Source organism: Solea solea, chromosome 8 (assembly GCF_958295425.1).
Source record: "Solea solea chromosome 8, fSolSol10.1, whole genome shotgun sequence".
NCBI lineage: Eukaryota > Metazoa > Chordata > Actinopteri > Pleuronectiformes > Soleidae > Solea > Solea solea.
The window spans coordinates 14,032,501-14,055,200 of NC_081141.1; the positions used below are offsets into that span (position 1 = coordinate 14,032,501).

General features: G+C 38.6%; 2 protein-coding genes across 7 annotated transcripts in view; both read left to right on the plus strand.

The window, feature by feature from the left end:
• kcnip3b (Kv channel interacting protein 3b, calsenilin) overlaps positions 1 to 1,200 on the plus strand; it is a 46,548-nt gene extending 45,348 nt beyond the window's left edge. For all 3 annotated transcript variants that reach the window (XM_058637018.1, XM_058637020.1, XM_058637019.1), the window contains one exon: positions 204 to 1,200. In XM_058637018.1, coding sequence (XP_058493001.1) covers positions 204 to 251 — 48 coding nt within the window. In that variant the 3' untranslated portion in view covers positions 252 to 1,200. The remainder of the gene's footprint in view (positions 1 to 203) is intronic.
• Positions 1,201 to 2,295: 1,095 nt separating this feature from the next.
• slc23a2 (solute carrier family 23 member 2) overlaps positions 2,296 to 22,700 on the plus strand; it is a 29,068-nt gene continuing 8,663 nt past the window's right edge. The window contains exons 1-8 of one of the 4 annotated variants that reach the window (XM_058636114.1): positions 2,296 to 2,981; positions 11,286 to 11,334; positions 14,092 to 14,321; positions 15,191 to 15,289; positions 15,831 to 15,947; positions 17,042 to 17,199; positions 20,820 to 20,908; positions 21,677 to 21,744. In XM_058636114.1, coding sequence (XP_058492097.1) covers positions 11,286 to 11,334; positions 14,092 to 14,321; positions 15,191 to 15,289; positions 15,831 to 15,947; positions 17,042 to 17,199; positions 20,820 to 20,908; positions 21,677 to 21,744 — 810 coding nt within the window. In that variant the 5' untranslated portion in view covers positions 2,296 to 2,981. The remainder of the gene's footprint in view (positions 2,982 to 11,285; positions 11,335 to 14,091; positions 14,322 to 15,190; positions 15,290 to 15,830; positions 15,948 to 17,041; positions 17,200 to 20,819; positions 20,909 to 21,676; positions 21,745 to 22,700) is intronic. The other 3 variants (XM_058636115.1, XM_058636117.1, XM_058636116.1) reach the window with 3 other exon arrangements.

The window sequence follows — 22,700 nt, forward strand, 5'->3', positions numbered from 1 at the left end:
ATAATATAATATAATATAATATAATATAATATAATATAATATAATATAATATAATATAATATAATATAATATAATATAGTGGACTGCAAATACATTGTCACTTTGGCCACCTGATTGAGAAACATACATGCTCTAATCAGAATTTAATGTATTTACTTCAGACATTCGCTCACAAATGTTTTAACTTGTTTTTTTTTATGCAGGACGAGAACATCATGAACTCCATGCAGCTGTTTGAGAATGTGATATGAGGAGTCCAGATGCAGATCCAAAACAAATAGATCCAGATGTGTTATTTCATCTTCAGTAGCGACACACCGACAATTCACACACAAAATCACTACAAACACCTTAAACTCCGCTCTATAACATGACTTCCAAGCACATAATATAAGATTATATTATTTCTTTTTTATGCTGTGTCTTCTGTAGTGCTTCTGGATTAAAGGAACTCTCACAGACTGAAGAAGTGCTTCCTAGGTGAAATCCCCCTCCTCAGAGAGTGTTTTTTTTATGTGTGCAACAAATATCATCCTCAAAAGGGATCAAAATTGAGTGAATACGATAACCCACTGACCTGAGCACTCAAGGACAGAAGCTTTACACTAATACACCATGTTTCTGTCTCTGGCACACACAAAGACACAGAAAAAAAAATTCAAAAAGAGTAATGAATTTAAGCATGTTTGTCCTCAAATATGTGATGTGGATTTAGCTTGCACTACATTTTTAAGACTATGTATGATATGTGCCTGAAACAAAGGCTCTGTACATACCTGCTCCTGATGGAAGCCAGTGTGTATGTATATATGTATAGTGAATAGTTGTGTTTGATTTTTCTCTGTGCTGAACTGGGTAACGGAATGGGCACAAGTCAATATTTGGTTAAGAAATATCTGCGTTAATCCATTTGGCGTCTTGTTCAAACTAAATTTAAATGAGTTACTGAAATATTTGTCTTTCTTTTTTTTTATTTTGTATGATTATGTTTTGTTGGTCAGATTGGAAAATTGACTCGCTATAGTTCTGTAGAGATACAAAAAAACATATGGTTAAAGTGTGTCTCTCTTTTTTTTTGCTGAATTAAGATTTTATCCTGGTTGCTTGGTATCTATGAGCATGCTGACTCGTAAGTGCCACAGTACTATGTACAGTATGGTTGGATCTTTGTCAGTTAATTAAAGACGCTGTCAAAAACTGTGATGTGTCCCTTTCTTCTATCCTTTCTTTGTCTGTCTGTCTATTATGAGTTACCTTCCACTGCTGTTGGTCTTGTTCAGGATTCTTTTGTTAGCATCAGTCGTGTGTGTACATGTCTTTAGTCAATCGTCAAGCAAACCTGTGAAGGACATTCTGGCTGGTCCTCACAACCTTTACAGGCTTTTTGGGGATTAAGGCTTGATTTTAGGGTTAGGGTTAGAAGTGGGCTAGGGTTAGGCATTTAGTTGTGATGGTTAAGGTTAGGGTAAGGGGCTAGGGAATGCATTATGTCTATGAGTGTCCACACAAAGAATAAAAAAACCATATTCCTTATGTTGTGGGGACCTAAATCTTTTTACACTGTTGCATTATGGGGACACAAATCGAGTCCCCATCATGTAAATCACTACATTATAAGGTGAAGATGTGTTAGGCTGAGGTTAGGGTTAGTGTCAGGTTTAGGATTAGGCCAGTAGTAATTATGTTTAAGGTTAGAGTAAGTCTCCAGGAAATGAATGTCAAGTCAATTCAATGTCCTCTGAAGTCATGGAAAACTGTGTGTGTGTGTGTATTCAGATAAAGGCAATGCAGCCAAACAACCATCAGATGGCAGTATGGCCAAATATACAGTAGTACCTTTGCCAACGTTGTAGTTACAAGTGAGTTGGGAAAATACCATAAAATACCAAACCAAATTCTTTGAAATTTTCCTGGATTTTTTTAATCTTGCACAACCATAAATTAGAGCTGAAACGATTAATCGATTAATCGATTATCAATCGACCCTAGGGTTAGGCTAACCCAAACAAATAAATCATTAAAAGTCAATCATTTTGGTTTGTTGACAAAACAAGACACTTGAGTAATAAATATCAAGAGCTTTATTTGAACAGGTAAACGATTAACCAAATGGAAACAGAATGTAGTATAAGAAAAATAAAAGTTAAACACAAAAAGAATAGACCAGTACAAACAATTCCTCTAGAGTTTAAAAAGACTGGACTAAAATAGTTTGTGTTTTTTTTAGTGGGGGGATAATTTGAGATTTATGAATGTATGATTTATGAAAATAAAACTGTGAACAAAAGGTGAAAAGGTGCACTTTAGATCAGTGTCTTTTTTCAATATGAGTAATAACTGACACAGTTTTTTTTCATGACCTTTATTACAGAAATGCACATAACATGAACAATGTGTGCCAAACATTTTAGCTGAGTCATGTTTGGGCTGTTTATTTCTTCTTTTAGGGAGAAGAATGTTTGTTACACAGTTGCAGAATTGTGTCTTTGAAATGACTCAGCACAAATGTGTTGTCAACAGCATCATCGTGCATACATACTCTGAAATGACTGTATTGGACTAATATCCATATCGGTAGATACTCGAGTTTGTGATTTCGGTATCGGACACAAAAAAGTGGTATCTCCCATCGCTATACGCGACAGGGAGGCAGGCAGGCTCCTGACGTCACGCGAGAACGTGGTCATGCGTGATGACGAACGTTGACCCCGTGCTTCTAAACAGGGATCGCTCCATGATCCGCAGGTCGGTGGGCTGGCGGTGGCTGCTGCTGTTGTGAAAGAGAAGAAGAAGGAACTCTCCTCGTGTGAACCAGGCTGAAGGGCGGTCTCATCTCCTCGCTACACTCCGTCGTCTGCGCGTGTGTTCCGGCTGCGAGTGAAGGTTGTCTTTGCCTCCGCTCCGACATAACGAACCACGGAGACAAGCCAACGGTTAGCAGAGAAGGGAAGTGGGCTCCGCTGTCTCTTTCCGTCAGGCAGGTGAGTACAAAACGTGCCTTTAAAAAAACAAAATAAAAAAAAAAGCACTGAGACAAACGTAGCATGTGGATGTAACAAAGTAGGTCACGGGCAGAGGAGTGATGTGGACGGCCTCTCTTTGTCGTAGCAGTCTGAGCTGTAGATGCAGGCAGCCGGCGACAGCGGGTAAAAACGTTCGGGATGTAAAGGTGTCTCTTGTGGTAGCTGGAGTAGGACTTGATGGGCCTGATGGCATTACCCCGTTGCTGCTGATTACCATATGAGATTATGAACACGAAAGTCACCCTCCGCTCCAGGCGTTTGTGTCGCTGTGTAGCGCGACACATTAGTGTAGAAAGCACATTTCACGTAGAAACACTGGCCTGTCTTTGTGTTTAGTGAAGGCAGATAAACTCGTGTGTTGTGGATGTGAGGCCTCTATTGACACGCTACAGGGAAGCATGTAAGCAAGCATGTAAGCAAGCAGCACACAAATGACACATTTCAATAAATGAACGACATATGTATAGAGCTGGTTATAGCTGTAAACTATCCAGGCAGGTTGTGAAGGTACATTTTAGCACGTCGTCACAACTTCAAGAGGCTTTGAGATTCAACACTTGGTTTTATGGTTCAGTTGAGTTAATGATAGCTTTATTATTCCTTAAGGGGCAATACAACATTAAACACTATTAAAGCATGACGACATAGACAAAATACAGCATAATCAAGTTTGTAAAACGAGGAATAAGTGCCACGACCAATTGTGCAAATTAGAATAATTGTCATGTAACATGGGACTGCCCACAGATCCAGACATGTAACAAAGGGTAAACATGTAACAAAGGGTAAACATGTAACTAAGGGTAAACATGTGACAAAGGGTAAACATGTGACAAAGGGTAAACATTTGACAAAGGGAACATTTTACCTACACATTTTACAACTCTATTATAACTTGATATTAATCAGCGGGCCACATGTAATGAATCATAGGGTTTGAGACCTCTAATCCAGAGGGAAGAGGGATTATTAGATTTGTGTAATATGTGAAACCTCCTGTATGCAAATTACTTAACTGGGTTTCTTGACCATTCCTAGACGTTTTTTGGTTTGCAGCCAAATGTTGCCATAAAAAGAGATTAAACTGATGGTTAAACTTTAACTTCAGGGTTAAACGCAATAACATAATTGTAAAATGAAACTCTCAAGGACCTTGCAACATTAAAATAATTCAATAATTGTGGCCTCTCTATCATGATGCTGGGTATTTCCTACAAGGTTGTAGGAAATGCCCAGTGCAATATTCAGAGCAGAAATCATGTGTTCTTGAGTTAAAATAGAGTAGTATGGCATTTGCCTCAGTCTCAAGGGCCTGGCAGTAAATCTAGAACTGCTTTCACCAAAGACTCCAAAGATTCTCTTGAGATTCTACGGTATGTGTGTTCTGTGTATGTGTGAACACGAATATCTACAGAATCTGCTCCTGACATTCTTTGGGGATTCTCTGCCAGCTCTCCTGTATAATTTTAGTCAACATCCAAGGGAGCTGATGTGTGAACACACAAGCTAATCCACTATGAGTCACTGGGCAAGTGTTCTCGCCTACTACTTTCGGCTGTCCTCCTGCTGATGTGAACTTGACTCACCTAGAAACATTTATAAACTGCAAACTGGAAAGTATGTCCAGAGCTTCATCTCTGAAGATTAGCCATTTCACATCTGAAAAATTGAAAATGGCTTAAGTTAGGTTATTTGCTCAACTTGAGGATGACCAAGAAGTGAAGTTAAGCCGTGTCTCCATCATGGGGCAGTTTTGGGGCAGCCCATGGCTGGAACGCGAACTTGGCTTGTAACCGGAGGGTTGGTGGTTCCAGTCCCCACCAGGTCAAAAAAAGGGCTGGGGTACCACCAAGCAAGGTACCCAGCCCCCATTAAAAGACAAATGTATTTATTCATCATGGTACATCATAGTACAGATGTTGGAAGATGAGCTCTCTTCCCTGCAACATTGCTCACTGGTGTGCAGGTACATTCTTAGCTCCTGCTGCTTCCCGTCTCTGTGTGCTGTCATAGTGATAGGCCACGGTCATCAGGGCAAAGCAGTGGGGCGCACAGTTTGATGGATGGACAGAAATCGTCTACTGTAGCTTTTCATAGTCACCATGACTTGCAGTAAACGAGTATCACCTCACAGAAGGGTGTTCCAGGCTGGGCCAGGATCGGACTCAAGCCCCCTGAGCTGAAGTGGGTCATACACGCAGAAATGGATTCTTGGCCCTGTTTGCTGTAGACAGCATGTGACTGAGCTTACGCTGTAGTGCTGGATTAAGCTGTGTCTTCCCACTGTACTGTGTTAAGGTGTGTGTGTTCCTGTGATTGCAAAGTGGGTGAAGGAAAATGTGGCTCTGAATTGAGCACCCTTAATTACTGTTTTTCCTTTTTTTTTCTCTTATTGTTTTTTGTTTGATCTGTAAGCTGTTTTTGGCCTTGTGTAATGACTTAATGAATAAATTAGCATTTACTAGATTTTCCTTTGGATTCAAACATTTAGTTTTTCTCTTTGAGTATGGATGGAAGCAACCAGTGGAGCCACTAGTGATTTAATGTTGTTTGTCTAGTGAAAACACGTTTATAAAGATCTCTGTGCTTCTTCTCCTGTCTCCTCCCTAACCCTAACCCACCCTGTCACAGTACACACCCTTAATTATGTGTGTGAGTGTGATATCAGTTGCTTGTGTGTCTTAATGGAAGCATCCATATTTAAAAGAGTCTGAAAATTAAGCCAATAAAATCTATTGGGTCCATGTGTGCTGGAACATAATTTTACCAAGGGGTGCTGTATAGTATACATCATGCAAGACTGTATGTGCATGCACCAACAGACTCTCCTTCCTTCAACTCACGTCAAAAGCTATGACACCCTTATTAATTACCATAAGAAACATCTTTAAAATGAGGAAGGAATTTAACGATGTTAGAGTAATTGGCAACACACTTTAATGTTAAACAAACCGACACTTATGAAGGTGATCATCATTACTCAGTTTATCAACATTTAACATAGCGCCAGCACAGCTAACGTTTCCTCTTGGGTTAACGAGGGCTGATGCTCAGGCTCCCGAACTTCTACAGTGGAACTCAACTCGACACACTCGTGACATTAGTTGACACACTTGTACTGCGACTGGGCACCGACTGGATCTTCACTCTGTGTTTTGGTTGCTTTTGGGGTTTTAGAAATAAAGAAATCCAGAATTATTTTCTGTGCCATTGTTTTCCATATGTAGTTTTTTGACCAGCGCTGACCCTTACACTTTGACCTGAGTGTGCTGATGTCATTCAACATACTTTCATTCAACATACTTTAATTATCATTCGCAGAAAACCTAAAAAAAAACCTATTATTCAATTTCTGATTTAGAAATTATTCCACCCCTTGTCAGTAGGGGGTGCCACTTCCCATCCCTCTGTAACAGATGTTAAATGAGTAAGTCACACGGGTGAAAAAAAGAACAGTCACAGTAAGGCTCATCTTAAATATGCAAAATATGACCTGGCAATAGAATGCATTATTGGCACAGTCCAAAACACAGATAGGTTTGAAGCAACACTGGTGGTCCAACAGCTGTCTCTGTTATCCAGAAGAGAAAAGCACAAAATAAAATATACCTAAAGTACTCCGTTGTTGATGGTTGACAGTTACGGCAGGCATGCTTCTAATGTTTTCCTCCCATCTAGGAGTATCATGAAAGATCTCCATATCTTGTCAAACATGGGGTATTTACACTTAACTCACTTACCATTTACTCAGTGAGTTTTCAAGCGAAAGAGAATCTGACAGTCCTGCAAGCCAGAAATCAAGCCAGGCTTGACTTGGTAGTGGATTTCCAAGAATTGGCAATGGTATGCTTTGCTTTTAACAGGCTTGCTTTAGTTAGTTTACAATTTGCAGGGCAAATACCAAACATTTTTGGCACACAATAATAGTCTTATCCCTGTGACATGTCAAATCATATCCATCACTTCAATCCAAAAGCCTGAATCTGTGAGAATTCCCATAGGTAGATGTGTCCTTTCAACCACATTTGTAACTTGTGTTAAGATTATTGGGGTTTCATTTGTTCAAGTTGAGTTGGGATTATAGCTATTCTCAATATCCAATGTTATTGAAGTAGTTTAAAGTGGGTATTTATTGTTTGTGTTTGAGATTTTAAGCAAGTCTTCTGCCAGTCCTCACTTTTAGTTGTAAGTGCTCACACCATGATTGTTGCATAGGAACTTGAAGTCAATCCCCTCTTGATATTTATTTACAGTGTTTTAAACTTTTGGTTGTCCAAAATAAGCAATGTAATAATCATAATAATTTATTTTTTACTTTAATAGCACTTAAGGTCTCCTAATAACAGTAAAGTCACGCATTAAGTGATCAGCATACAGTGGAACTATAAGTTATTGTTTTAATCAAATCATCTTGTGCTTAAAAAAAACATGATTTATTTTATCAATAAATTAACAGTGAAAGTAAACGGTAGTTTTCAACTGTAGTTCTGTTTACATTGTCATTGTCTAAGCTCATTCCACATCTTTGTCTTATGTCAGCATATTAGTGTGATTTTCATAATACTGTGGGTTTGTTAAAACAGTAGCATGACAGATGATAAATGCAGTGGTAGATGAAAGTGCATTACTAATTGACTGCTGAAGTGGTCCATCTTACGTCTACACGCTTATGTAACCATCGATTCTAAAATGTTGACGACATGCTGATTTGAGTCGAGGTTATTTAATACTCATGCCTAACAATTATTGCTATTGTGTAGATAAATCCTCTTTTTTTTTATGTTTTTCTTTCAGACAAACGGCACATGCAACATGATTATTACAGCTCAACATCACATGCCAAAGCCTTTGTTCCACCATTTTTGTTTTGAAAGAACAAAAGAAGAACATGATATCCACGAATCATGAACTACAACAGTCCCCTTAACTGAACAAGTAAATGGCTGAAAATAAATATTAAAACTAAAGAGAGAAAGGAAAAAGGCATACATTTATGAAATAATTAGTCAAACATGCTTTCCTGTGCAGATTAATCTAGATTTAATGATTATAATTTTTTTTAAGATAAAATGCAGAGGGCATGATACTTTCTTATTAAATGTCTTGATCAAAGTGAATTTGCCCGAATGCAAGACAACAAAAAGCTGCAACTTTTCTCGTCAGAAAACTTTGAACCAACCACATTAGTTGGCTAGGGTTGCAACTTATTATTTTTTAAAGTTAATTAGTGTGCCGATACATTTCCTGATTAATTTCCCCGTTGTTTAACTAATATTATCAAAAATAGTACATTTTCTGTTCAACTAGGTCGCCATTTATGTTGGACAAATGGGTAACTTCCACAGACCTTGATCTGGAAACGAGCAGAGCAAAGTTTATCCTTCTGTTAATGCCAACATGACCTCAGTTCAGTCTTTGCTGGTTCCCTTAGTTGTTCAGACGATTAAAATGTTTTAGTAACAAGGCCTTGTTGCACTTTGTCTCAGTTCTTGCTCTATCGTCTGGTGTCAGCTGTGTCCCAGTGGTGTCTTCATATCAATCAGTGAGTGTCCTTATCTCAGAGGCCTTGCATTTATTTTGTCTGTCCTGTCCCTTTTTTATTGTACCAACATATTTGGTGGTAATTTAAAAAATATACTTAACAGTGTGAAGGTAGGTAGTTGTGTCGATTCAGCTGCAGTTTTGGCCTTAAGGAATGAATGTAATTTACGTTTTAAATAATTGATTCCGCTAAATGAGCCTCAAAAAGGGACATGGTGTAAATGTGACAAATTAATATGCTTTAAATGAAACGGAAAAAGTCCTGGATTTCGGATAACACTGATAAACACTTATAATGGAACTTCTAATGCTTTTTGGTTAGACGGAGTACTGTTTTGTACTCATTAAAAAATCAAATATAAAAATTACATTTTTGACGTTGTCCAGATAAAAGAAATCTTCTTGTACATGTGTATGAAAATAGGGCTGCACTGACTTTTACCAGATTAACAATTACCTTTATGGAGTTTTACTGAACAATGATGCAACCTCTATAATATGTTCAGTCACCACATTTTGTTTCTGTGATTAACAACTCGTAATATGACAACTACGTACATGTGTTTGTTCTCACTAACTCTGCTTCTCATGTTACCTTTTTTAAACAGATTTATTTAGACAATCGAAGAGCTGGCTCGTGTACTCGGTCTCCAAAGTTATTGCACAAGCAAATGAAACCAGTTGTCCCAATGAGAACAATGGGAGTTATATCACAGAATCTTAGGTAGGCTTAGTTGGCTTAAATCACCAAAGAATACCTTTTCTTTTGCCCTGTGGGGCAACCTGTAAGAAAACAATACAGGTCTCCTTGTTCTGTGCATCACCACATGACGGTTTATGTGCTCCTGATGTCATGCCGTGTGGGTGTCGGTGTTGCTTTGAGAAACGGATAGAAATCCTTTTGAATCTCTGCTCCCATGATCCAAATGTATCTTTCTTGTCCTGCTGCTTTGGCCATTTAACTGAGAAATGTGTTTGTACAGCCCAGCATGGGGCAAGTCCTGCTGTTTGACTGGAAAGTGGTACAGAGGGTAGGAGGGTTTCCATGGCCTATCTATCTGAATGAAACTCATGACTTATGTATAAGTGTTATTTAATTTGTTTCATCATTCTGTTGTTATTGGCCTTTTCATTGACTGCTTCCCTAAAGTGACATGTTCACCCATGAGACTGCAGCTAAAACTGAATAGAAGTGAAGAGCAGGAATCATTTATCTCCTGCTGAATTGAAGACATTGATCCTCCTGTGGCCCCTGTATTTGAAGCTTTGCTGGCAGTATGTACGTTATGTATGTATGTTGTTGGTAAATTTGATCATTGTGCCAGTTTGATGGGAGCCATCATGGTTGACAAGGTCATAAAGGGTTTCATTAGACCAGCACTTCATTTAAGTCACTGTAAAAGGAATCATAAGGGCCATGTCCTGAAGGGCTCCTGTGTTATGACTTGTCCCTGTGTAGAATGCGGTCTGGATAATGATATCTTTAAGACCTTGGTTGTTATGCCCTGCACCTGCCACTGGCATCTGGGCTCGCTGGATCCTACAACGAGAGACAGTCAGTAATTGATTTGCCTGATGCAAATGCATGCTTAATGTAATTGTACATTTTGAAGTCAAGACTCGACAGACAACATTTTCCAATTTTTTTTATCATCCATCATACAGGTTAGATTTGTCTGTCTGCCTGTGAGCATCATAACTCAAAAAGTAAAGGGCATTGTTTGTTATTCTGGTTATGTCTCAGGAAAGAAATAATTCGATTTTGGCGGTGATTCATACGCAGTGTAAGTATAATTTTTAAAACAGTTGTAGACATTGCGATGTAAGGGGAGTAAATTGACATGGTACAAGGTCTTTTGGTGCTGATTTCCTGGTTTAAGCTTCTTTGGTACTAAATTGCTACTATATATCCTGATGGTGAACTTCCAACTCATGGGCTTTGGACATTTGAAGTGGCCGACAGCAGATCTAGGAAAACCTCATTTCCATTGCTCACTCGGGCTGTGATATGGCCTAAAATCAGTTGATGTTAAATTGTCATGTAAAATGTCAGGTCATTGAAGATTTACTACTTTTTAGAGGTGTCAAAACAAATGGATCCATGTTAAAATCGTGATTCTTATCCTCAAGGATTCTAAATTGATATAAAACTTCCTTTCCTTCAAAACGTTTTCGAATGTTGTTTCAATTTTAATTGGTATGGCCTTTTTTTTTTTATTTCAGAAGACCTGCATCCTAGTTTTATGATTACAATTGATCAGAAAATGATTCCAATACATTCAAAGCAAATATAAGTATGTCATTCATAACTGGCTTTATGGCTGCAACTAACATTGTGTTTATTACAGTATTTTCTTGAATAATCGGTTAAAATAATGACAAAATCTCAAATTGTTTTTGCCAAAGACTTTCAGTTGACTCTCATAGAGGAGCAAAGAAACCAGAACATATTCACATTCATAATTAAGCAGAAATCACAGAACTAACAAATAGTTGCTGATAAATGGATTGTGGTGGCCCTATAGTTCACACTATTAATTTTGCTTGTGAATAAATCCTGTCTGTCAAATTAACTTGTGTCTTACCTCCCTCCTCCTCCTCCTCCTCCATTCCCCATCTGCCTCACTCCTACCCGCTTGTTCTCATCTCCTTTTCTCTTTCATTCTTTCTAATCATTATCTTCTACCACCTGTTTCCCATTCTCTTGCCCCTTCCCCACAGATGCTTCCAGCTGCCCAGCTTGACAAGAGTGAAGGGGTGTGTCAACTAGGTATTACACTTATCCCAACATTTTACACTGAAAGCAGGGAGTCCGGCTGGATGGGAAAAATCTATTTATTTTGGGTGCTAAAAGATATTAGTACATCAGTGGCTTCAGTGCAGACATCTGTGCTTATAACAATGGGCCCTTTGCACAATTTAACATGTTTTAGCAGGAAAAGTACAGTTACTGACAACATTACTACCCCCATAAAATCTGAACAGTATGACGGTGAACCTGCATTTCTCCAGAAACAGAAATTATTAACATTTGACTTACTGACCTGTTGAGCTTTCTGCTGTGCACAGGGCACATTTGTGAAGTTCAGTGGGAATTATTTGGGGAATCACTACAAACAGACAAGAACCAGTTTTAGTTTAGTCAGAGCCAAAGCAGTGTGAACAAAGAAGACAAAGCAGGGTGCACTAGTGCATGCACACACTGATGGGGAGAGAGTCAGGGAGAAAAAGTTGCATGTGTGAAGCAAACAGTGATGTGTACTCTATATATCCGGTAGACTGCATCAGTGAGTGCATCATTTTTATAAGTTATCATGAATTAAAAGGCCCATATTGCACACTGTAAGGATGTAATGATTGTAGACGTATCAGTCAGTATGGCACTAAACAGTAATTCGCACCATCTTTAGTTTTGATGCTGCATTATTTTTGGAGATCTATTAGTTCAATTAAATTCAAGTCCAGGATAAACTAATCAAATAGTTAAATCACATTTTAAGTTGCCTTAAATAAATAAATGTCACATGTAAAAATTGCTAAAACACGTAATTATATAACATTTAATGTTGTATAATTATGTGTTTTATCAATTGCCAGCCCCACAAATGCCATCAAAGTGTGGTATCATAACATATACATAGATTTCTACTCTAGATGGGTAGATATACTTTATTTATCCCAAAACTGGGAATATTTTTATCCAACAGCAGCACAGTGTCATGCACCTTACAACTCTTTTAAATGCAGAAAGATGTAAGAGATGAACTACAAATATAAACAAGTATAAAATATATCAAGAACAGGTAAACAGCTATACGAAGAAAAATACAAATATAACAAGAAAAGGAATGAGTGTAAAATTGTAAGGACGAATCCACTACAGCAATGCAACATGGTTTTTGTATTTTTCTTCCTGTCAGAATATGTTCTTTTTAAAGCTGCTTGTTTGACAAACAAGAATGAAGTGTTAGCTCTACATAAAGGAGTTTGTTATTACAGTATATCCAGTTAAATCTCCTGTTTCCAGCTGTTGTGACACTACATTAAACACTGGCTTGGCTTTTGCTTCAACAAGTAAATGAAACATTTCTCTTGGGAAGTGCAATAGGGTTTGGTGCCATTCACATCTGAGTCAATACAGGCGACCAACTGTATCTTTTTTTTGTGTACCGTACTCAAGTGTACAATAGGATTTAAATTGTGAAAAGAATTCCAAACTTCTCAATGTCATCCAATGAACAGTGGATGCAAGTTGCCCTCAGGTCAGTACGTTTTGTACCATTGATTTAATGTGGATCAAAGCTTTATAATACTGACATAAGTTTGTCAGTACCATTAAAAGTAAACGGGTTAATGCCAAACCCCACTGCGTAACACTCCTCTGCTGTTTCATCATCATTGACTGTTGACTCGGCATGTGATCACACGTGAGAACTTTTTTTGCCATTCAAAGCAAATTTGCTGCTGGGAGAAGGAAGTCACGAGATACTTTGTCTCATTGCTCAGAATTAAACTCTTCCATTACAATTCACTAATTGTTGCCCCTGGAATCAGATTTGAAAAAGACTAATATCACAAAACTGTTATTACTCTCATGAACATTGTAGAATGGCTACTGATATAATTAGTGCAGACAAATGAGTCTGTACAAGTTTGTTTGGCTGTTTGTTCCTTGAAGAAGTTTTTTTTTTTACCATGACAGATATTTCTACATAGTTGGACCACTACTACTGTATAATTATATGGAGGAACAGCTTCGTAAGCATTTGTGGTTCAGACTCCGAGTCATCTTGTCTCAACTTTGACATGGTGCCTTAAAACAGGCAGTGAAACTCAGAAGTCAGATCATTGTGTTCCTCCACCTGTTTATTATAGTGTAGATATTGTTTTCATAATCTGAGTATTTATTTATGACTAACATATGCTTCAAACAATTGCTTTCATTCTCTAGTACTAGGCCAGTGGTTTTTGTTTGTTTTGATGAATCGGTTAATTGTTTTGGAAATGTCCAAAACCCGAAGGTAATACGTTTACAATGATAGGAAACAAATAATAGAACATTTGCATTTAGAAGTTGTACACCAATGATGAAGGTGTGTTTTAAAAAGTGTCTCCAGAATCGCAACCAAATTTGGTCCATAAACTCAAAACATTTCAGTTTTAATGAATCCTTTGTAATGTGACCAGAAAATATTCACATTTAATAAACAGGAAAAGCAGCTTGTTTTTACTTAATTAAAAAAAAAAACACTCAAAATGATTAATCAATTATCAAATTATTTACCAATTTATTTAGTAATTGATAAAAAAATAATTGCATTTGTAACACTCCAACATAAATCTAACAATATTTTTATGTAATAAAAGCTGGGAGGTGACATTTTGTCCCAAAGACTAACATTAATAAGACAAATGAGAGTTACGGCCTGGTGGCCTCTCTGATGTGAGCTTCAAAGTGAGATCAGGATATGAGTCATCAATAAAGATGGTAATCTGGCAGTTGTTTTTTTGTCTCTATTCTTTCAAGCAGATGAGGCAGTCCTGGACGATGTCATCAGACTGAAGGAGTCATCTGCAGTGTTGACACAAGAGCAAGACCGAGGGGGGATAAGGAAAGAGGAGGAGGAGGTCAACAACATAGAATACAGAAGAATGGGTGTGGGGAAAAACACCACCTCCAAGTCGATGGACAGCGGCAGTGAGGGAGTAAAATATGAAGAGGAGAGCAAACATGGAGCAGATTTCTACCCTATACCGGTACATGGCTTATAGTTTTTCCACTGAGTCATATCCACACAGTCATCACGAACATGAGCTCATAATGGACCAATTTAAAAAAGACACAGTTGGTGAGGTTTGGGTCAGAGCACACCTTTTTTTTTTCTTTTTTAATTACTGTAGTCTTCTTCTACCTCCCTCTCGTCCCTCATACTTGCATGCTCACATTGTTCCTTCTTTTTGCCTGGAATGTAGTTTTGTGGGTGTAATACACACGCAAGCTGTCTACTTCATGACAAGTTATTGCACGCTACTGCAGCCCTGTCCTTCCATTTCCTGTATTTGTCTGCTGGGCTCCAGGCCAAGGCTTCATCAAGGCCAAAGAGCAACATCACCACAGTGGCGGTGTCATTCATAAAATCACGTGTACCCATAAAGCCCTGCTTGACTACAGGTTTTTTTGAGTGGTAGTGGCATTAACCAGGCACCGGTAATTCAAGTTGTTGTTGTACCCTTTTTTTATTTCACTATTCCTGGTCCTTATTTTTAAGTGCATCATGTCACTGCGTGTAAGAAGAATTCTGCGGTTTACTTCACTGGTTAATATTTCTTATCTATCTATAAATGCAAGGAATGTTTGTGTTTGTTATTCGTTTAACTGTCCAACGGCAGTCTTCACTTGGCAGATGACTTACTCAGGGCACCAGTGTGTGCAGTGCTGACTTTCACTTTGTTTGGTAAAGAAATAAAACAGATATTGTCACGTAGCACACAATGTTCCAATGAGGTGATATTACACTGTATGGTCATTATAGCGTTGCTAAAACCAAAAAAAAATCAGTGGTGGCCCAGGACTTTTGCACAGTACTGTATATTACATCAGAAATCTAAATTGCATGTGTTTTTAGGTGGTGGTCAGTGGAGTCAATGGTGCCAGTGGAGACCAGGACACTGAGAACACAGAACTAATGGCCATATACACAAAAGATATTCAAGGTGCAGAAAAGGTAGGACAAGAGAAAACATGCAGGAATGGAGCAAAGTCATTATGCTCGCTGTAAACTTCTACTGGCACACAATCTTGTTACTTTCTCTTTCACTGCCTGTTTTAAACTGTTTTTTTGTCTTTATTTCAAAAACATTGGCTCTCCTCTTTCTTTTTTGACATGCTGTTCTTACATTAACATTGAAATAGACAATAGGCAATAGGAAAACAGTACCACCCACATTTGTATTGGTTCCCAAGTTTTGCTTTCACTACATTATATTTTTGGCCACTGGAAGGTTTAAAAAAAAAAAAGAAGATTTACGGCACACAGGAACTGCATTCTGTTTCCAGAGAAGAAAATAGCATGCACCTGGTATCAGTTGTGTTTTTCATACATGGTTCTCTATTATAACATAACACTGGATCTGATGAAAAGTCCCCTTGTCTTTTCCCTCTTAAACATTAACAACCCTTTTCCATGGTTTGATCCATATAGCAAAGTGCACTGGACAAAGTCAACAGAAGACATGAACTAAATTTCTGTGTGTGTCTCCGTGTAGAGCTCGATGTCCGAGACATTGGACAGCACAGACAGTATGGACGCAAGAAGGATGGATATGATCTATACCATTGAAGACACCCCACCCTGGTACCTGTGTGTGTTCTTGGGCTTACAGGTACCTCTTCAGATGACGCTGTTGTGCTTGTGTGAGCTCTCATCCGTATGCTTTCAATACCGGCGTCAAAGATGAGTTTAAATTCTCACCGTATGTGAACTGAAAAAAGTTAGCGCTAAACCACAACCTACATTATCTCAAGGCGCTGGAAACATTCACAGTATTATAGAGGGAAGAGAAACCCTACAGTTCACACAATGAACAAGCACTAGGCATCAGTGGAGAGGAAGAGAACCAGACTCAAGAATGTGCTGCATCTGCCTTGACCGGTTGGGGGGAAATGGATGTGTTCCAATAAAGTGATGGCGAAAGGATTATACTGTATTGCCATTATAGCATTGCTAATACAACAGATCTCATGGTGGCCTAAGACCTTTGCACAGAAAGGTATTTTGGTGATCCAGTAATTAAACGTGTCACCGTGTGTCACCTTGTGTCACCGTGTGTTACTGTGTGTTTTGTGGTCGACACTGACACTTTAGTGTCTGCTGTGACGACATTAGATTGGCACTGGCTTCACCCCCGCTGACATCACGTCTGTTATTGAGAGCAACATTTTGTTTTCAGTGGGGCTCAGAGAGGGCAGAATAGCCCTGTGTGAATCAAAACACAATAAAGTAAGATTATAACCATTAGACAATGAAATTGTGACTCAGTGTTAATATTGTGGCTGTGGATACAAAGCACCTTTTGAAAGTGTTTCTTTCCAACAGATCTAATCACGCATTTAGGACAGATTTGGAACATTTAAACCTTTACTAAGCTCTGTCTGTGCATGTGATCAGATCACACAAGACAGATGTTAATCCCACAGCTCACAGCTGCAGGTAAACAGATATTGTTCTCTGTCTGTGTGGTAGTACTTTGAGAAACAAATAAATCATATGGCGGTCAGTATTAATAATGTGGTTGTGGCTACAAATAAATGAACGCATGACTGTGGACAAATGTGTCCTCAATCCACCTCTGAATGTGGTTTCTGTGACACATTCAGGACACACTGGAATCGTTGAGACCTTTACTTGGCACAGTATGGCCTGTGATCAAATCACTGAGGACACACACATTGACTGAATGGCTTCTTGTATTTGCAGCACTACTTGACGTGTTTCAGTGGGACGATCGCGGTGCCGTTCCTCCTCGCTGATGCGATGTGCGTCGGGTTCGATCAGTGGGCCACCAGTCAGCTCATCGGGACCATCTTCTTCTGTGTGGGGATCACCACCCTGCTACAGACCACAGTGGGCTGCAGGTACATACACACAACAGTACCGCTTGACACAGTCACAGAGCGCCCAACTGTTTTGTTCCTTCACTTTCTCACCTCGGTGTTTCAGACTATCGGCACATTTTGAAAAACAGTGAATCAAATATGATGATTTTCTTTTTTTTTTTTACATGTTCTTGCTGCAAAAAGTTGATATTAGCCAAAAACAGTTTGTGCATGGACTGTGCGTTAATAACGGAATTTACGTAATGCACACGGTGTGTTGGGTCTGTGCGTGCTGTGTGCAAAAGTATACCGGGGCCTTTAGGCTTCAAGTAACAAATAATTAGTAATTAGTAACTGACTGGCTTACTAGTCAGTTACTAATGACTGTGGGAAAGGCACTGAATTTCTTTCTGCACCATTTTAAATTTAGTAAATTCTTCTGAGAAGCCTTTTTTTTTCTTTCCCTAAATGTGGCACTTTCTCCACCTTCACCCTTCATGTCACTCTGGAGTGGGTTTTAGTGTGAGTGTGTGTGTGTGAGTGTGTGTTAATACATTTAAGTAGATGCTTGCTCACACATTTCTTTGGCTCGGCGTGTATTTCCAGAACGGCAACCGGTTATCATTTATAAGAATACAAATTGTTGTATTGTTGCTGCCAAGAGTGTAGATTAGTCAAACAAAAGCATTCTTGCTCTATTCAAGTGCCTACAGTTGTCTGCATATTTTAGCTTTCTATCTCTATAGCAGCTATGGAAATTCCAGACATTTAAGACGTGTATCAACCGTTCACTTTATCACAGGCAAGTGGTGTGCATGATGTTGAAGCTGTAATTGATTAAAAACATATTCGTCCTTGCTTATGGTTTGTTAAGCATGTGGGAAGTGAGAAGTGTCTGATTTTGACTCTACATTCTCTTTATGTAAGACGTGTGCCTGTGGCGCATCTCTCTTTTCATTTAGGCATGAGTAATGAGACCATTCGCGCTGCTGCCTCTTTTTAGGGAATAGACCGTTCACCGATTTTTCAGGCCAATCCACAGGCGTCTCGCAGCAAAAGGACAGTGAAAATCATTCCTCTTCAGTGTCTGGATCAATCACAAATGTCACAGCACGTCCTGCACCTGCTTCAAAGTAAAAGCCCCTCCATTGTTTCAGTTCCTTGATTCCCCCCCCCCACATAGTTTATTTGTGAAATATGTGCAGCACCGACAGATGCACAACTTCACACTGAAGATTCCTAGTATTTAGTTGAGTATGGAGAAGTATTGCCTTAAGTATGTTTTATGATTTTCAAAAGCAAACCCTATGTAAAACATAGAAGCTCTAAAGCAGCTCCGGGGTAGATGAGCAGGAGACACAAAACTGGTGTGAATGGCTGAGCTGCGTGAGAGACAGCAGATCAGCGCAGTGTGAAATTGACCTTATTTTAACCGCATGCTGACTGCTAAAAAAAAACATGTCTCTGTTTTTCCTTTACCTCTCTGTCCTCTCTCATTTCATTAGTTGTGATCATTGTCAGTGTTATGTTAACAGTGATTCACCTGCAGAACATCATGTATTAACTGACATGATATCCCTCCCGTTGCCATGGATATTATCCCATCCCAGTCAGGTCTTGTCTTGAGGTGTCGAGAGGATCTTTTCCTCTCACTTTCCATTTTATAATAAACCTAATCTTTCCATCACGTTGTCACAAGCTCTTCACAGTCTCACTGTTATCCCCACTGTGTCACCGCAGATGAATCGCCTCATTCAGCGCCACTCCCTGTTCTTATTTGGCACAATCTATGACCTTGACTGATGCCTCATCTGAAGTAACAATCTAGGGTGCAACGCTGTCCTTTTTTGTAAATGAAAAACAAAATTGAGTGATAAAAGGAGGTTCCACCTTAAGTAAAAGGGAAACGACAGCCAAGATATTGCGAGTTATTGTCTTTAACGCAGTAACTTGTAGACAGTAGGACACAAGATACTTAATTGCTTAATGCTATACAATATCTGTCATTAGCCTTGCAAATGAAACATGTCACATGAACCATTTGGGGCAGCCCATGGACAAGTGGAAGGGATTTTGGCTTGTTACCAGAGGGTTGCCAGTTTGAATCCTCTGACAAGTCGAGAGCCGAGGTGCCCCGAGCAAATATAAGAAATATAAGAAATTCAAAAAGTCTCATATAAGGTACACTTTTTCATATTTATGTTGCATGACAACGGTGCACTTTCTTTGCAAGTGCTTTAGGAAGGTGTAGTTTAGTGGCCAGTATGAACAGGAGAAATGGCTGCAGCAAACCTGATATTTGTTTTGCATGGTGGACAACAAGAAGTGACAACAAAATGCAAATGCATGTGGTGAGTCATGGTGCCAAGTCGAATTGGAAAGGGCACAAATGTTTCTCAAGGAACGGATAAGAGTGATCACAGTATTTTCACTTCAATCACCCTATTTGTTTTTTCATACAACATATAACGTTAAAATTATTCAATGTGGAAGAGGTTATTTTTTCTGCCTTTTTTTTGGTTCAAACTTTTCAGTTTATATTGTTCCCCACAATTCTTGCTTTTGCTATGGTATTATCTTAGCTATGAGGTTTCCATGGGAAAATATTACTCAGTTTATGGCACAAACATCAGATTTGATTGAAATAAATAAAAAAAAAAAGAAAGAAAGAAAGTCATTGTCAAAATGGTGACCAAAAAGACTGCATGTGGGGACCAGTCCATCTGTTGCAGGACATCTTGTTACTTTTATTGCTGATGTTGTTTTTTTCAGCTTTGTGTCTGAGTTTGTTGTGACAGAAGAAATTTGCATGACACCCAGATAATAAAATGTGCCAGATATGATCCTAAACATCTACAGCACAGCACTACATTTTATTAATTTTAAAAAATATTTTACATTGTATTTATAATTTATCATAGCTCAGCAGAAGTTGGTGATAGAAAAAAGGAATTACTACTTGCTGGTGAGCAACTGTTTTAGTTTAGGACTAAAATACAAATAAATTATAGATAAAGGAAAGATATAATCTCATCCTTTGTGGGATTTGACACATAAGATATATACATGATTTGTGGAATATTGTCTAAAGTAGTCGTGTACTAGTCTGTAGTGTTTTAAGAGTTGTTCAACTCCTCTTTTTAGATATAAATTCCCCTCATTGTTGCTGCTGATTTATTCCCATTGCATTTCCGTCCTTCCATTTATCATGACAATACAATCGATTTCCTGTGTCTGATCTATGATCAGAAGATATGACATCCTTCCACCATTAACACCTCCCACAGTTGTGTAGGTTGCGTGTGGCTGCCCATTGACTTATGTAATAGAAATATGGCACTTAACTGTGTGAGTATACAGGGTTTGAGTAGCGTTTTGTGGTTTGGGAGAAAAGGGAAAGGAAAATGAGGCAGGGAGAGAAATATGTTCCAGCAAATATGTCTTTCTATGGCCTTTTGTGTTTAACTGGGCCCATTTGTGGCACAAAATACCTGGATGGTTTTCCGACTCAACACGGAGCTGAGTGCACAGTGGCTTTATATGTGTTTATAAGTGTCACATTTTCTAATGTTAAATTCCCCAACATCCTCTGTTGTACATTGAAATGATTATCCAGGTTTGTTAAATGTAAATTCTAAACAGTGCTTTGCTTGTTTTAGGTTACCTTTGTTCCAAGCCAGTGCTTTCGCCTTCCTGGCACCAGCCAGAGCCATCCTGTCACTGGACAAATGGAAGTGTAATAATACAGGTAACTTATTTTAGTCTACACAACCTCATCTGTTATATGATAGCAATGAAATGTCTGGGTTGCAGCTTCATAATCCTGTCTTCACTCGCTGTGGGCATCAAGGATATTCAAAGGGGATTTGCTGGTTAATATTCATATTCATGTCTACAGAGTCATAGAGTAGACCTCTTAAGTAGAGAAACAACAAATAATTATTTTCACAATCCATTAATTACATTTTTTTGTTATATGGAGCAAACAAATAATAAAAAAAAAAAACAATATTTAAGATGCTGAAAAAGGTCACACGGTTAGTGTAGTGCTTAGGACTCTAAAGGGCCTTTCTGCATGGAGTTGGCATGTTCTCCTCGTGTGTGTGTGTGGGTTTTTTCCGTGTTCTCCGGCTTCCTCCCACAGTCCAAAAACATGCAATGTGGGGATTAGGTGAATTGGTCACTCTAAATTGACTGTAGGTGAGAGTGAATGGTTGTATGTCTCTATATGTGGCCCTGTGATGGACTGGCAAACTGTTCAGGGTGTCCCCCCGCCAATCGCCCTCTATATCAGCTAAGATTGGCACAGCAACCCCGCGACCAAAAAAAGCAGTAGAAAATGGATGGAAGTTGCTGAAAAATCTGAGAACTTGTTTCATTAATCGACAAAAAGATTAACTATATAGTTGTCAATTCATTTAGTAATATATTTATAATTGATTAAATCAATCAGTTGTCAAGTTTGCCTATTTTGTGATCTCATGTCCATGTTTTTTTTTTTTTTTAACTCAACCAGTGGTTCCAGTACTGAACAGCACCGAGCTCTTCAACACGGAGGACATTTGGCATCCGAGGATACGAGAGGTAAAAAGACAAGTACCATGAAAGTGGAAGGAGTCCTTAAATACAGTGAAACTAGTTTGACTAGTCAGGAAAGTAACTATGTATTATAGAAAGCTGTCGGGGAATGCATTATGTAAACATCTACCTAAAACCGCCAGAGGTGGCAGAATTGCATAAATGCAATATGTCCTCAGGACAATTAAGAGATTGCCACCTCCTCTTACGTCAATAAAGATGTTATCCAAGTGAGCTGAAATGACTATGTTAGCTGTTGTTGATGTTTTTTTTTATTTTGTCTAAACCAAATGAGTAATTGCTTTCTGTGTGATGTGTGAATGAGACTTAAATGCAATCATACTGGATCCTATTGTTGAACGTAACACCAACTGGCAGCAGGCAGGTCTAACGTGCCTGCTGCGTTAGACCTGCCTGACCTGACTGTAACTTAATCTTCTCCAACCATATTTCAAACAAAATGTCTCTAATCGTATTTCATGCGTCTCTTAGAATACAGCACTTGTGTGCAGGAGTTCCATCAAAAATATGGTTCGCATCAGTGTCACATGAAATGATTAATGACCTCTGATTCATCTGAACCCAAATCGTATAATTATTATCTTTTAAAGGTTGATCATACATTTTCTAAAGCTTCGAGGTGCAGTGGGCAGGATACACGCCTACTCACTTGCTGTGTCCTCACATAGCCTCTCTCTTACATTTCAGAGGAAACATAGGGAAGGAAAATTGGCAGAGGGTCTGACAAGAAAAGTTAAGAAAAATGCCCACTGCAACTTTTGTAAATATTTGTATTATTTCATAAAGCCCCTTGCAACAATTTCAAATGACCAGGCATTAGAGCCCATCTGAAAGTGGGTGTCAAGGCCTTGAGTGGCTGATTTAGAGTGAAGATTTGAAAATATTTAACATACAACCGTTATTAAGGGGGACAATCCACACCAATTGCTTTGTTTTATTAG